The following is a 15,467-nucleotide window of genomic DNA, read 5'->3' as shown; positions in this document are numbered from 1 at the left end:
TGGTACTTCTAATGGAGTCGAACGCTTGGAAGGATTGCACAGTTTGGCTCCTATAATGTGATTTTTGGACAGCAAATGTGCAGGAACCAGAATCTATACTGAAACTTGAAACAAAGCCACTTAGACGTCATGATGTTGCCCAAAAATGAAGTGGTTTCCACTGGCAGTACCATAACATCATCTCTGTGAAGCATGAGAAGGAGTTTAGGAAGACTGTTTAGCTACCAAATGAAGCAGACATTATCTAAGTCTTCATCAGATGAAAAAAAAAGTCAAGAAATTTTTTTTTCTGGTGTTCATTCCACGGCAAGTGAAAACAAGAAGCAGCCAAACCAAGTCTGCAGCTCATGGGGTGGGAACGGCAGTACAGCACACACAGCACATGTCTTACATGCCACGCACCCGGGCTTAATTCCTGGCCCCCATTATGTTCCCCTGCCAACTACACGGAGCTATCCCTGATCCAAGAGCAGCGGTAAGCCCTGAGCACTGCTGGGTACAGCTCTGGACCCAATACAAACGCAAAAATGTTAACATCTGGAAAGTGGCAGCAAATTATTGAGATCTAGAGCATTTTTCAACAACGGCCCCCTCTGGCCTTTTTTTCTCCCTTTGGTCCCCTATCCAACTGGTTGGCCCCCTAGTCTCGTGCTGTGGGCCCATTTCGATATTTTACTTGTGGTCCTCTTGGAATATTCCGGGGGCCCACAGGGAAACATATGGTGCCTGTTGAGAAATGCTGCTCCAAGCACAGTGCTCTGCAATTTGGTTAGATTGGTCTAGAAGCTAAGGGTTTTATATGACTCCTTTGCAATCTCTGCTCCTGGTATGTGGCTTTTGAAGATAAGGATGTTTAGGAAATATGTACTGATCCAATTAATGAGCCGTAAGGGGCTTAGAATCTAACTGAGAGAGGACAGAGGTAACTCTCTTGTTCACAAGTTTGGTGGTTCTTGTGGGACCATACATGGTGCCATGAATTGAACTAGGGTGGGCTGTATGAAAAAAATGCAAGCATCTTAAACCCTGTACTATCTTGGGTCAGGCTAGCAAAGTTTTTGTCTTAACTCTCTTTTTACTATATCCAGTAGGTTATCTATCACATAACAAGTTATAAATTAGCAGATTAGTCAAACATGTACTCATAATTTTACTAGTATTCATTGTATGTTAGGGGCACCACTACACTGATTTCTTTTTTTTTCCAGTGTTTTTTATTTTATTTTATTTATTTTTTAAAATTTATTTATTTATTTTTTTAAATAGTGAGACATCATGAGGTACAGTTGCAGACTTACACATTTTTGTGCTTGGGTATCAATTATACAATGATCAAATACCCATCCCTCCACCAGTGCCCATTTCCCACCACCACAGATCCCAGTATCCCTCCCACCCCCCATACCCCCCATCACACCCTGCCTCTGTGGCAGGGCGTTCCCTTTTGTTCTCTCTCTCTTATTGGGTGCTGTGGTTTGCAAAATAGGCAATGGGTGACAATCATGTTTAGTCTATAGTCTACTTTCCGCATGCTTCTCCCATCCTGGGAGGATCTTCCCAATGCCCTTTATTTGGTGTTCCCTTCTCTATCTGAGCTCCCTTTTCCCCTAGTATGTGTGGTTGGCCTCCAATCCATGGAGTAAAATTTCTGGTATTAATCTCAGCCATTCTTGGGTGTTAATCTCCTATTTTGTTACTTTATGTTCCCCAGATGAATGCAATCTTTCTATGTCTGTCCCTCACTTTCTGACTCATTTCACTTAGAATGATACTTTCCATGTAGTACCACTTGTATGTAAATTTCGCTACACTGATTTCTTACAGTATGAAAATACTAATATCCACTCTACTCCCGCACCTACCTCCCCCCATAGCTATGTCAAAATGACATAGCTCAAATATGCAAAGGTTAATTTACTTGCTAAGTTATTCAGATAAGTAACTTGTAGAGACAGTGATACAGTAGCAGGAGCTGAGGTGTGGAACACTTTAAATTTCTACCCATGAAACAGGTGGCCCAGTAGAATAGATAATGGGATGGCTGGGCTGAGACCAACAGCAGGTAAAAGGAAGCCCCCAGTGAGCGCGAACTCTCTGTCTGTCTGTCTGTCTGTCTCTCTCTCTCTGGCACCTGAAAACATGGTCTAGTACAGGCAAGTCCAGATAGGGGCAAAACACAAGCAGGATTCACAGGTCCAGGAATTCAGGCAGGGCTTGGACACCCAGGCTCTGACAGGCTGAGCACAGGTGTCTCATCCTCATGCATGTGGCCATGGCTGGAGACCGGGGGAAGTGTATGCAGGATAGAGAGAGCGTCTCAGGGACAGGACATGGCCATTGTGCACAGGATGGGGCAGTGTCAGGACCAAACTAGTGATGCCGTTCATGGCTAAAGGTGAGGACTGGGCATCTGGGGAGGGACCTGGACCCCTCGACTTTATCTGTACAATAAACTCTAGACTTTAATCTAATGAGTTTTTGTATGCAAATCTTTCGTGCAATTCTCAAGACCCTACCTGTGTAGGAAAATCTGCTTTCGCACTAATAGCAGGACTCAGAAGCACTCTGACTGCAGTATACAACCTTCACCTTGATACACATGAAAATGGACAAAGTAATTTTGGGGATGACACCAAGTGGTGTTCAGAGGCTCTTCCCGGTGGGTGCTGTCTCTGGCAGTGCTTGGGGAATCATGCAGTTCATGAATAGAACCTGGGCCTCCTGCATGCTAAAGCAGGTTAGTCCTCTGAGCCATCACTCTGGCTAAAAGACAAAGTAATATTACAAGGAAGCAGATGTTAACATCAGCTGGATACCAGAAGACAAGTTATCCAGCTTTAGAGTAGGAAGTGAATGCATAAAACTGGGCAATCACTTCTGATTGAAGAACTTTATGAAGAAAGTGGCATTTGAGGTGAGGTTTTGAAAGAGGAACAATTGTGAAATATTGAAGAAGCAAGATTATTGAATATTGAGCAAAGGAAGCTAGAAATGTTCATAATGTATTTGGAGACTAGGGTGGACTTTTTGGATGAGTGAAAGACAATATAAGAAAGCAGTAGAAAGACCAGTAAGAGATTAAACAGGAATAAGAAAGTGAAGGATTTGGGGCTGGAGTGATAGTACAGTGGGTAGGGCATTTGCCTTGCACGCGGCCGACCCGGGTTCGATTCCCAGCATCCCAGATGGTCTCCCGAGCACCGCCAGGAGTAATTCCAAAAGCCAGGGTAATCCCTATGCATCGCTGGGTGTGACCCAAAAACAAAACACAAACAAAAAAAAGAAAGTGAAGGACTTGACATTTTGAATTTTCTTTCTTTAAGAAGAAGAGGGTTCAATTAAGGGTTTTTTTTTCCCACAGAGAAAGAGTATGAAAAATTTTTAGCTGGGACATCACAGAGGGGAAGAGATCGAAGACTAGTGAAGTAGAGGCGAAGACGTCTTGGATTAACATGGGGCATTGGGAATAGAAAAGAAACTTCAGATTAAAAAATAAAAAAAGAAAGAACCAACAGAATATGATTCCTGGAGAGTGATGCGTCAGTAACTGTGACAGATACGGATAATATAACACTCAAAAATGGTCACATCTAAGGAGAGTTGAGTTTTTTCCTCCCTATTTACCTGATTAAATTTGATATATATATATTATAACTGTTTAAAGACTAAAAAGAATTCTCTTTATGCACAATATCTTTTGTCTAGAGTCTAGAAAATATACCTTTCACTGCAGGATTTTTGCTTATTGTAATAATATATGCTACATATCTATACCAAAGTAAACCATATCCCCCAATCCTTCCACTACAAATATCTATACTGAAAAAGCACTGGTGGAGGGATGGGTACTGGATCATTGTATAACTGAAACCCAAGCACAAAAATTTGTAAGTCTACAACTGTACCTCATGGTGTTTCACTAATAAAAACTAAAAAGAAGACCAAAAAAAGAAGACTCACAGAAAAACTACTGTTAAGAAACAGAGAACGAGACTCATGTTAATGGCAAGACAAAATGAACAACCCTAAGTCTCGGGAGAATGCATAGCCGTGTTCAGGGGTCTGTGTTCCTGCTCAGGGTGACCAGCTGCCTCTAGCCCCTCCGCTGGCTCTCGTGGATGGCCGAGCACAGGACCATGCTGAAGACCATGCCGAAGACCATCACCAAGGAGATGCTGATGGCTATCGCACTGAGGAGGTGGAACTTTCTGTTGAAGATCTGGCTGATGGCCAAAGGGCAGGGCTTCACCTGCAGGCTGCCCAACAGACTCTTCTTGGGGCAGATGTCGGAGATGAACTGCTCCACGCCCCCAGCGACGCCGCAGCACTTCAGGGCGACGTGCATGACCCTCAGCGCCTCCCTCTGGAGGTCCTCCTTGTTCCTCAGCTTCTTGTAGGCGTCTATGTAGAAATCCTGCACCTCCTTGATCAACCTGTCCTTGTGGGAGCTGCTCCAGATGGCCGCGTGCAAGGCCACGACAAATATCGCCAGGAGGAAGCAGAAGAACATCACCAGCATGCACTGGGACTCCTGCTTGGCCCCGCAGCATCCCAGGAAGCCCACCAGCACCATGAGCGCGCCCACGCCGATCACAACGAGCACGCCTGTGTAGAAGCTGGAGTGGGGGTTCTCTTGCTCGAAGATGCTTCTGGTCTGTGCATCAAACCGCAGCCAGAGCCCGATGCTCAGGACGACCATGCCGACCAGCCAGTTGACCAGGTTGAACGCAAAGAGCAGGTGTTTGATGCACTCGATGCCGCCCCTCACCGGCATGGTGTGGGCGAGATGGGCCTGGGCCTGCCCGGAGTGGAACTGGGGTGGTGCAGCCGGGAGGGGTGAGCGTGGCACTCCCGGCGAGGTGCTGGCGTCGTGAGAGGTGGCCTTCAGAGGCCTCTCTAAACTCCCAGTGGAAAGCACTTGATTCTTACAGGCTTCAGGCACATGGTAGTCAATAAACTAAACCCTGGATACAATTATAAGCCAGTAGCTGGGCCAGGCGCAGGCGAGTCAACAGGAAAGATAGAGGGATTGTTTTCACACACCCTCCTTTATGAGAGAACTGAGGAGACATTACATAGGCCATCACTGTAGCTGAGGGCAGGAGGGCACGCCTACATAATCTTGTCTCTGGGACTTCCTAGAGGAACTGACATGGAAAAAATCGGTCATATTACTAGCTTGGTGCCCCAGCCAGAGTTATTTGTCAAGCTTATATACTAGAGGACTGCATCATTCATAGGTGTTCACCAACCAGCCCTTCTACTGCAATCAAATTACTTATGAAAACCTTTTGAAATCATAGTGATCAGGGGGTCATACACACATATCTTTTGGTTTTGGGGCCATGGTAGGGGTGCTCAAGGAATATTCTCCACTAAAGGATCACTCCTGGTGGGGTTCAGGGAACCGTATCTGGTGTTGTGGATTGAACCGGGGTTGGCTGTGTGCAAGGCAAAAGCCCTACCTGCTTCACCCCCCTAAACAATTTCATGAATAGTGGAAACCAGCAATTGGTGGAGGACTGAATTTGAGGTGATGTTAAAACTGGGGAGAGCTACTTGCTAAAGTTTACAGTGGGCCGAAAGAGTACACAGGAGAAGAAGCTGGTCGGTATGTAGTGAACAGAAGAAGTAAGAGAAACATTCCTTTAGAGAAATACCAGGTCTTCGGAGAAACAAGAGGTGAGAGTGTTTTTCCTACAGCAATAACTGTCAATGACTATACAATCACAAAGCAACAAGTACCCTTACAGAAACACATACTGGATAAATTTGACATTAAAGCAGCTTTATAAAGTCTAAGTGACTTCAATTAAAATTTCAGTACAAGTTCAGTTCTTATATATTTTCTGTAAAAATTTTCTTTGGAGACAAACTATAAATTCAATTCAAACTCACTGAGTGGGTATCTATTCCTTGTAGACAAAAGGGTTTAATTAAAACACATTATCCTTTCATGGATAAAAGTAAATAGGAGCTATTGTATGAGTTCAGTTATGAGGGTAAATAAATTCTTATATATCAAAACAAATCTGTTTGCTACCTTTAAATGTCTTTAATTGTCATAATTATAGTGTGCCTATCTCAACACAGATGTATACCATATATTCTTAGGAAAATTACCGCAAGTGTTGATACTTATCCCCAAGTGTTAAATTTGCATGCTGCACTCCATACACATGTACATGAAATCTATTTATACTCATCGAACTAAGTGTCTTTGGCAAGACACAAAGAATGCAAAGGTAAAAATACAATTACACGACTTCCTCAGAATTCTGAGTGTGTGAGGGGTCACTGAGATAACCTCAATAAAATGATCGTTTCCCCACAGGTCTCCTAAGCTCTTCCCTGGGTAGCAGGCTGGAATTAAACAACGTGGCTCCAGAGAACTTTATCTTTCTGCTTTTCTCACTTTTACTCAATCTTGTATATTTTCCTCATGTGTGTAGTCCCTCTCCTGGTTAAAATCAAACTATAAACAACTATAGTCAAACAAGTGATAAAACAATTAGGTTATCTGTGTCAAGAGATTTTTCACAGGTCTCCTCAAAAGAATTTTTGATAAAGCGACTATTTGGAACTAAAGAACAAGGTAGCTGAGCTGGTGAAACACCAACTTTCCTTTCTCTGAGGGAGAGCTCCCTAAAGGTTTTCTCCGGGTTTCCTTTTCCACTTCGGCTACATTCAAAGAATTACTCTGGCCTAGAAGGAGACATGCAAAATGGCGGAGTGGACAAGTGCCCGCCATACGACCACTGAAACTTTGCAATGTGCTGTCAAGTTAACAGGTGGGGGCGGAGTAGGAGTGGGGGTTGGGATATGGAGGGAATCTGGGAACACTAGGGGAAGGAAGTTCACACTTGTAGAGGGGCTGGTGTTGAATTACTGTATACCTAAAATACAACTATCAGTAACTTTGTAAATCATGGTTCTTAAATAAATTATTATTTTTTTTTTTAGGAAAAAAGTGCCTGCCATAGGGACAGGCAGGGGAAGTTGTAGGGTGAGGGTGGGGGAGAACTGGGGACACTGATGGACAGAAGTGAGCACCTGTGAAGGGACTGGTATTGGAATACTGTAGGCATGTAATTTAGTGATGAATAACTTTGTAACTGTGCAATTCACTGTGATTAAAACTGTCACTGTCACTGTCACTGTCCTCCCGTTGTTCATCGATTTGCTCGAGCGGGCCCAGTAACGTCTCCATTGGAGACTTTGTTGTTACTGTGTCTGGCATATCGAATACTCTCGGTAGCTTGCTGGGCTCTCCGAGAGGGGCGGAGGAATCGAACTCGGGTCGGCCATGTTGGCTGCGTGCAAGGCAAACGCCCTACCGCTGTGCTATCGCTCCAGCACAGTGATAAAAAAAAATTAAAAATAAGTTTTAAAAAAGAGAAAACTTGAAGAAAGTGACAAAAGAAGCAATTTAACTGGTCACTGGAGAAGGTTTCGTTTATACCTGTCTCCTCCCTACACCATGCAGAACACAGGTTATGGGAGGGACTGAGCATGAAGAATATCATGTCCGTGAGGGTTTGTGACCTGAGTGGTGCTGTCCTTCCAGATCAGAGACTGGGCTTCAGTCTGGAAAGTGGAGCAGAGTGAAAGGCTAAAGAAAAGGAGATGTCCCCATTGTTCAGATGTTGGTGACAACGACAAATATCAAATGGTGAATTACAAGTATAGAAGATCTAAATAATGAGTTGCTTTCCCTAGAATAGTATCAAAAGTTGTAATAAAATTTACAGTTTTGGGGGGATCAGGCAGAGATATGGCTCAGTGGTAAAGAGAATATGCTTTGACTATATGAAGTCCTGAGTTTGATCTCAGGAACCCAAACTTTTTTTAAGTAAAATATTCCGCTTACACCCCTCCTGCCCCCCCACCCCAGCATAATTTATTCAACAGTGAAGAAATCTCCCCAAGGAAAGCTTTTGAAAAAAGTGAAGGTAGTATTTTATAAGACTCCCTTTAACTTTTATTATAATAAAAATAAAAGCACAGCTAGCAGTTATGACTCAATAATCCTCTAGTAATTATTAATTTACTAAGGAAAGTATTAAAACATATGTTGATTTTTACACTTCAAAAAATAACAAGGATGTCAAAAGGAGAGAGAGAACAAAAGGGAATGCCCTGCACAGAGGCGGGGTAGGATTGAGGGGCCTTGGGAGGTGGGAGGGATACTGGGATCATTGGTGGTGGAAAATGGGCACTGGTGGAGGGATGGGTACTCGATCATTGTATAACTGAAACCCAAACACAAAAATTTGTAAGTCTACAACTGTGCCTCATGGTGTTTCACTAATAAAAATTAAAAAAAAATAAAGTAAACATAAAAAAAACCAAGGATGGGGCTGAAGCGATAGCAGAGCAGGTAGGGCATTTGCCTTGCATGCAGCCAATCTGGGTTCAATTCTCAGCTTCCCATATGGTCCCCTGAGCACCGCCAGGAGTAATTCCTGAGTGCATGAGCCCAAGTAACCCCTGTGCATAACCAGATATGACCCAAAATTTTTTTCCAAAAGGAAAAAAAATCATGTTATATATATATATATATAACACAAAGTATAGAAATAAAAAAGTTACAGAATTATATTGTCTGTATATATTTATGTGAAAGAGCTTGATAATATAGGTAGGTTGAAGATATAATTTGGGGATTTAGTTAATGCATTTTTTAGTATTATATATACAGAAATTAACCTTGTAAAGTCAGAATTAGCTGGAAAACTGGTCTAATGCACTTAAAAAACTAACCAAACTTGGGGCTGGAGTGATAGCACAGTGGGTAGGGCGTTTGTCTTGCATACGACCGACTTGGGTTCAATTCCCAGCATCCCATATGGTCCCCTGAGCAACACCAGGGGTAATTCCTGAGTGCACAGCCAGGAGTAACCTTGGAGCATCGCCGGGTGTGACCCACCTCCCACCCCCCCCCCCGCAAAAAAAACACCTAATCAAACTAACCCTTTGTTTACTTCACTTAAGAGTGAATAATCTAGGTACATTAAGTAATTTTACTTTAAAGAAAACCAACTGCGTTTCAGTTAACATTGTTTACAGCCTTCTATGACTGATTTCTGCAGTGCTTAGATGCTGTTGTACATATTCCAACAGCACTCTGCTGCTCCAATGACTAATAGGATATACCCTGATAAAAGTATTATAGTATTCTATCTCACTAATAGGATAGATAGAACAAGATAGTATTCATAGTTCACACACACACACACACACACACACACACACACATGCACACACACACACACACAACTGGACAACAACCCAGTAGGACAAAACAAAAAGATGAGAGAAAAAGGAGACAGACGGAAGTCAGGAACATCAATGGCAGAAACCTAAAGATACTAGAAAAAAAAAAAAGCCCCAAACACTGAGATCACACAGCTATTTGTCTCAGAAGGGAGCATAACATGAGGCCCCCACAGCCATGCCACCGGACTCCCCGCCAGGCTGTTTCACTCGGGGAGCACTAGAGGGAGCGGGTGAGAACCCCAACAGCTGCAAACCTCCACAACCCAACCACCACCACACTCAAGGCCGCTCCTCACGTACTTGGGCCGAGTCTCACATATGAGTGAACATATTCCTGGACCGCGCTGCCACGACACATCACAAGACACTCCCTACTCATTCTCCATGATTGCCACACCATATTTGATGAGGTTCAGACAAATCATAGAGGGAAATACATATATATGTATATATGCCTATATACATATTTTCAGATGTATATATACCAAAGCTCACATCACCCAAACTTTAACAACCTGCTAGTGATATTCTATAGAATGTCTCAATGGCTCCTGCCAAAACAGAATAAATTTCACACTGTTTCCTATACGAACACTTTTTTTGTAGGCATGTTCAGCAGTTCTTCATAACAGACAACAGAAAATATATTCTTTCGGTTGCGTTTTGGGACAGGAATTGGAGCTTGGAATGGAAACATCCCGAATTTGGCGGTGGGAAGGTATAATGGTGGTGGAATTCGTGTTTGAATATTAAATGTAATCAAATATTGTGAACTAACTTATAAAATAAAAAAATTAAAAAATAAACAACAAACAAAAACCCATAAACTCATTATTTAGAATCTGAACTTAGGATCTGGTATATAAAACAGCAGTAAAGTGCATGCCTTAAACGTGTGAGGCTCTGGGTTCCAGCGCTGGCAACACCCACACACACACACACACACACACACACACACACACAAATATGGAACAGAATGTGAGATGATGAACAAATAGGGGTGAAGTACATAGTGTCTCAGAAACATCATCCATGTTCGAGTTCTCCACAGAAAACTGCAAATAAATAATGATAAGGCACTATAGTATGTCTGATAATCTGTGACAATTCCAACACTGCCACTGCAGCCACAAGAGGAACGTGCACGTTCTGAGGCCTGACCTGCCGAGCCTTTTATCTCCATGTGTACTCTCCACAGGCCAAGCAAATAAAGGCCAAATGATAATTTACACATGAATCAACTTTCTAGGCATCCCGGGCACCAGAGACGTTTCTTTTCTCTGTTACTGAGAAAAAGGCAGCCAGGTCTAAGCTTGTCTCATTAGAAATCTTACAAGTGAAACAGCGATTTGCAGGAAAATGGCAGATCAGCAAAGGGAAGCTGTTCTGAATGCGTGATAAAAATGCCAGCCACAAAGGGCCAGATGAATATTGAGTTTGAAAACAGGCCCAACAGTAACAATGAGTCTTTATCCCATTCAAAACAGGTAGTGTCATACAAACTAAAATGGAGATACAATCCCGATAGAAGATTGCACAAGATACCTTAGTGGGCATCTTTAAAGACTTCCATCTTTATTTGAATAAATGTACCATCATGCAATGTTAGCATCTAAAGCAGAGATATTTAGCACGCATTAGTAATGAGAAATAAATAAGTTATGAGGAAGACCTTTTGTTAAAAAAATGGGTACACACTTTATAATATGGGACTTAGAGATGGAAGAGATGTATACATTTTTACAAGTGTATACAGTTGATTCAATCCAGATCCTTGAAATGCAGGTCAACTTTCACAAGTTCAACCAATTATCAAGATATTGCTATAGCATTGCTTATTTGAATATAAAATGAACAACAATTGCCCTGGCTAATTTGACAGAAGAATGGAGATTTATTATTAAATTGTGGTAACAAGCCATTCCAAAGATAGTTATGCAATATTTTAACAAATCAACAAAATTCATTTTTCCCCTACTGGCACTTTTCTATCTTGTGTTTATTATAGTGTATCTCTCAGGTTAAATTCTGACCTTCCTTCCCACTCAATAATGCATATCCTTGACTCTTACCATGTAGGTGAAAGCTTAATACTTTATTTTAAAGCTTTAAAACGATATTCACTATGTACATGGATTTTCAACAACAACAAAAAAAAAATAGAATTTTTTTGAAATCTTGAAAGTAGATTTTATTCATGAATGAAATAAAGTAAAAAATGTGGTCTAGTATATAGTATTTTGTGGCAAACAAAGGGAAACATAATTTTTTTTTTTTAGCGTCTGGACATGGAGCCCTAAATTCGAGGGGACAATCCACATTTTGAGACAATACCAGAAATAACAAGCCATGAGAGTAAGTTGAATCAGGTTTTGGGTGACGTAATGAATGAATAGTTAAAAAATACCCTGGAACTAAGCAAGCTTTTGACATTACTTGTTTCTACCTTTTAAAGTTTTTTTTTTTGTTTCGTTTTTGTTTTGGGGTCATTCCCAGTAAGCTCTGAGTTTACTCCTGACTCTGGTCAGGGACCACTCCTGGCAGGTCTCAAGGGACCATCCAGGGTGGCATGGATCAACCAGGTACAAGAAAAGAGCCCAACTGCTCTGTGATGGCTCTGGTCCATTTTTTTCTTTAACTGTTCCAGTTGCTCACCGCCCTCTTCTCCTTGTTCTATCTTCTATCTTTTGGGCTGAGTTTTTGTTAATTTCCCTTTTCTTTTTATTTTAATAGGTCACACACATGCAAGGCGTGTGCTTTTGCAAGGAGTCATTGCCAAGCTGCTCCTTTTGGGCTGAAACTTTCTTCTCACCTTTCTCACTGACCTATTCATTTCCTTACTTTTGGGCTGTTGAGTAGTTTTCAAAGTCAAAATCAGCAATTTTTGTCTTAAAGTGTAAGCTCCCAATGGATTAGAAAAATATTTACCATTTTTATCGATCTACAACCTTTTAGGCTGAAAGACAGTGTCACACATTCAAATTATTATTATTATTGTTATTATTATTATTATTATTATTATTATTATTATTATTATTTGCTTTTTGGGTCACACCCGGCAATGCACAGGGGTTATTCCTGGCTCTGCACTCAGGAGTTACTCCTGGTGGTGCTCAGGGGACCATATGGGATGCTAGGAATCGAACTTGGGTTTGCCGTGTGCAAGGCAAACACCTTATCCGCTGTGCTATCTCTCCAGCACCCTCAAAATATTTTTGAGGATGCTCGCTTTCAACAAACTGGGTATAGAGGGAATATATTTCAACATAATAAAGGCTACATAGGGCGGATCCATAGCTTACATCATACTTAATGGAGAAATGCTGAAATCTTTTCCTCTACAATTAGGTAAAACCAAGGATGCCCACACCTGCACATTCAGCAACAGAAGACTGGAAGTACTCATCAGAACAACTAGGTAAGAAGAAGTAAAAGACATTTTAATGTGAAGCAAAGCAGTAAATCAAATTCCAGATGGCATGATATTATATATAAAGTCCCTATGAATTTCACAATAACTGTTAACATATATAAAGGACTATAGTAAAGCTTCAGAACACAAAATCAATATGTAAAAATGAACTGTGTTTCTACATACTAACAAATGATCAGAAAAACAAAATGAAAAACCAATCTAAGGGTTGGGGAAATCACCCAGTGTTTGGGGCACAAACCCAAGTTTGATCCATAAAACTTCAGGGTACACCGGCAGCACCATGTCACTGGGTCTGAGCACTGAGCTTCCCAACCTGGTTGGTCATCAGAGGGGAAGGCCCTTGAAGCCCCTGAGCATGGCTTGAGAATTTTCCTCTACCAGAGAAAAGAATATAATTTATGAAAATACCAAAAAAAAAATACTTGTAAATACATGTAACCAGGGAGGCAAATTAATTACACACTAAAAACGGTGTGACAATTACAAAGCAGCTGATACCATGAATACATGGAAAAATATCCTGTGTTTATGTACTGGAAGAGTAATTATTGTTAAAATGTCTATACTATCTAAGGGAATATAAAGACTGAATGCAATTTCAAGACTAAATGCAGTTCCAATCAAAATTACAATGGTGTTTTCCACCACTGTAATAGAACAAACAATCCCAATTTTATGTAGAATCATGAAAGTTCTGAACAGCTAAAGGAAGATCCAAGAACAACAACAACAACAAAACAGAAGCACAACGCTTTCTGATTTCAAACTATATTAAAACACTATAGTAATCAAAACAGTATGGTATTGGCATAAACATAAACTATATGTCACTGAACCAGAACAGAGAGCCCAAGGCATACAAACAACAATGTAATAGTTCATCAGTAGGTGAATGGGTCAAGAAAATGTGATGATGTTTGCATATACATAAGGTTATTATATAGATATATATGATTTAACCTTAAAAAAAGAAAATCCTGTAATTTGTGGATCATAGATACGTGTGGACGGAATTATGCTAAATGAAATAGGGTAGGCAGAGAAAAACAAAAATGTCAAATGGTTTCTAGGGTTAGTATCTGGAGAAGAAAAGGGGAGGTTGATAAGAGTATTAAAAACTATTATTGGGGCTGGAGTGAGAGCATAGTGGGTAGGGCGCTTGCCTTGCATGTAGCCAATCCAGGTTCGATTCCCAGCATCCCATATGGTCCCCTGAGTACCGCCAGGAGTAATTCCTGAGTGCAGAGCCAGGATTAACCCCTGAGCATCACCAGGGGTGACTCAAAAAGTAACAAAAGAAAACAAAACAAAACAACCATTCTTGATTTGTAACTGTGCATTTTCACTATAATTCAATTAAAAACTATTCCTTAGAAATTTTTATGGTTGAAGATACTTAATTTTTTTCATTTCATTTCATCATCCTGTTATTCGTCGATTGCCTCGAGCAGGCCCCAGTAACGTCTCTTTCATCCTAGCCCTGAGATTATATTCAAGGCTCTTTAGGAGAATGAGACCCATCATTGTTACTGGTATTTGGCATATTGGGTACGCCACGGGGAGTTTGCCAGACTCTGCCCTGTGGGCAGGCTACATTCCATAGCCTGCAAGTTTGTCCAAAGTAGGAGTGAGACAATAAGATGTCATTAAAAAAAAGTTCTGATAAGATACTTAATATATATTTTAAATTTAACTAGTGATAGTTTTTTTTTGTTGTTGTTGTCTGTTACTAGGTCACACATGGCTGTGTTCTGGGATCACTTCTGGAGGACTCAGGACCTACGAGGTGCCAGGAATCATAGCTAGGGATGCCATACACAAGGAAAGGGCCTTGCCCACTGAACTGTGTCTCATTGGCTTATGAATAGCTAGTTAAGGTAAATTCCTAAAACAGTCCTTATTTTTTTAAAGGTGAATTTTATGATTGATTACTAGACAAATTATGCTCAAATGCTATTTTTAGTAACTTCAGAGACAAGTTCTAGAGAATGAAGAAAATGCAAAGAAAGATTAAATTAGAAGACTTAAGATTGTATATTTCATTTTATGAAAATTAGAGCAATCTTTTGGTTTTTTTTTTTAAGAAAACCATTTTTTATAGTCCAGGAGTCTCTTGATTTTTAAACAAACACTTCTCATGCCATGAATTCATAGGGATGGGCTCCAGCAGCTCAGGTTCCTTTCCATTGGTTCTTACAAAATGTGCTTCTCTGGGTGGAGCAGGCTGGCACTTGAACCCAAGTTCCTTTCTCTTTGGCTTCCTTCTTTTTTTGATCATTTTCCTTCACCTGTTTCAGGAAGCTGTCTTGACTTTTAGAGTGCTTAATATTCTCAATGCGAACATTAATTCTCTTGGTAAGAATCTTTCTCTTGACTTGTTTGTTAACACAATGCCAAGAGCATGCTGGGTAACATTGTAGACTCTTCCAGTTTTGCCATGATAACATTTGTGGGGCATTCCTTTGTGGACAGTGCCCATTCCCTTTATGTCTACGATATCACCTTTCTTGTATATACGCATGTATGTGGCCAAAAGAACAACTCCATGTTTTCTGAAAGGTCTGGAGAACATATAGCGGGTGCCCCTCCGCTTTCCCTTTGTGTTGGTCATTTTTGTGATTTACTGGGCACTGGTGGTTCCGGCCAAAAGGAAGGAAGAGCAATATTAATCACTACATTTACTCCTTCCCCACAAGTAGGTTTAATGTTATTTCTTGATGAGGAAAAGTTGTCCTAATTTAAGAAGTCACAT

At 41.0% G+C, this 15,467-nt stretch overlaps 2 protein-coding genes across 7 annotated transcripts in view; both read right to left on the bottom strand.

Moving 5' to 3' along the window:
* Positions 1-15,467, bottom strand: part of ARB2A (ARB2 cotranscriptional regulator A) — a 474,471-nt gene that overhangs the window by 36,627 nt on the left and 422,377 nt on the right. The gene's annotated exons all lie outside the window — the stretch shown is intronic.
* On the bottom strand, positions 4,094-4,774 carry LOC130021817 (CD9 antigen-like). Its single transcript, XM_056112633.1, has one exon. It carries the CDS (start codon positions 4,772-4,774, stop codon positions 4,094-4,096), a length of 681 nt encoding a protein of 226 aa, XP_055968608.1.

This window comes from Sorex fumeus, unplaced genomic scaffold (genome assembly GCF_029834395.1).
Source record: "Sorex fumeus unplaced genomic scaffold, SorFum_2.1 ptg000018l, whole genome shotgun sequence".
Taxonomy (NCBI): domain Eukaryota; kingdom Metazoa; phylum Chordata; class Mammalia; order Eulipotyphla; family Soricidae; genus Sorex; species Sorex fumeus.
Note: the sequence above shows the minus strand (reverse complement) of the source record. Positions and strands in the feature narration are given on the sequence as shown.

Bases quoted from the DNA above. Each gene is read 5' to 3' on its own strand.
- LOC130021817 (XM_056112633.1), bottom strand. From the start codon at position 4,774: ATGCCGGTGAGGGGCGGCATCGAGTGCATCAAACACCTGCTCTTTGCG.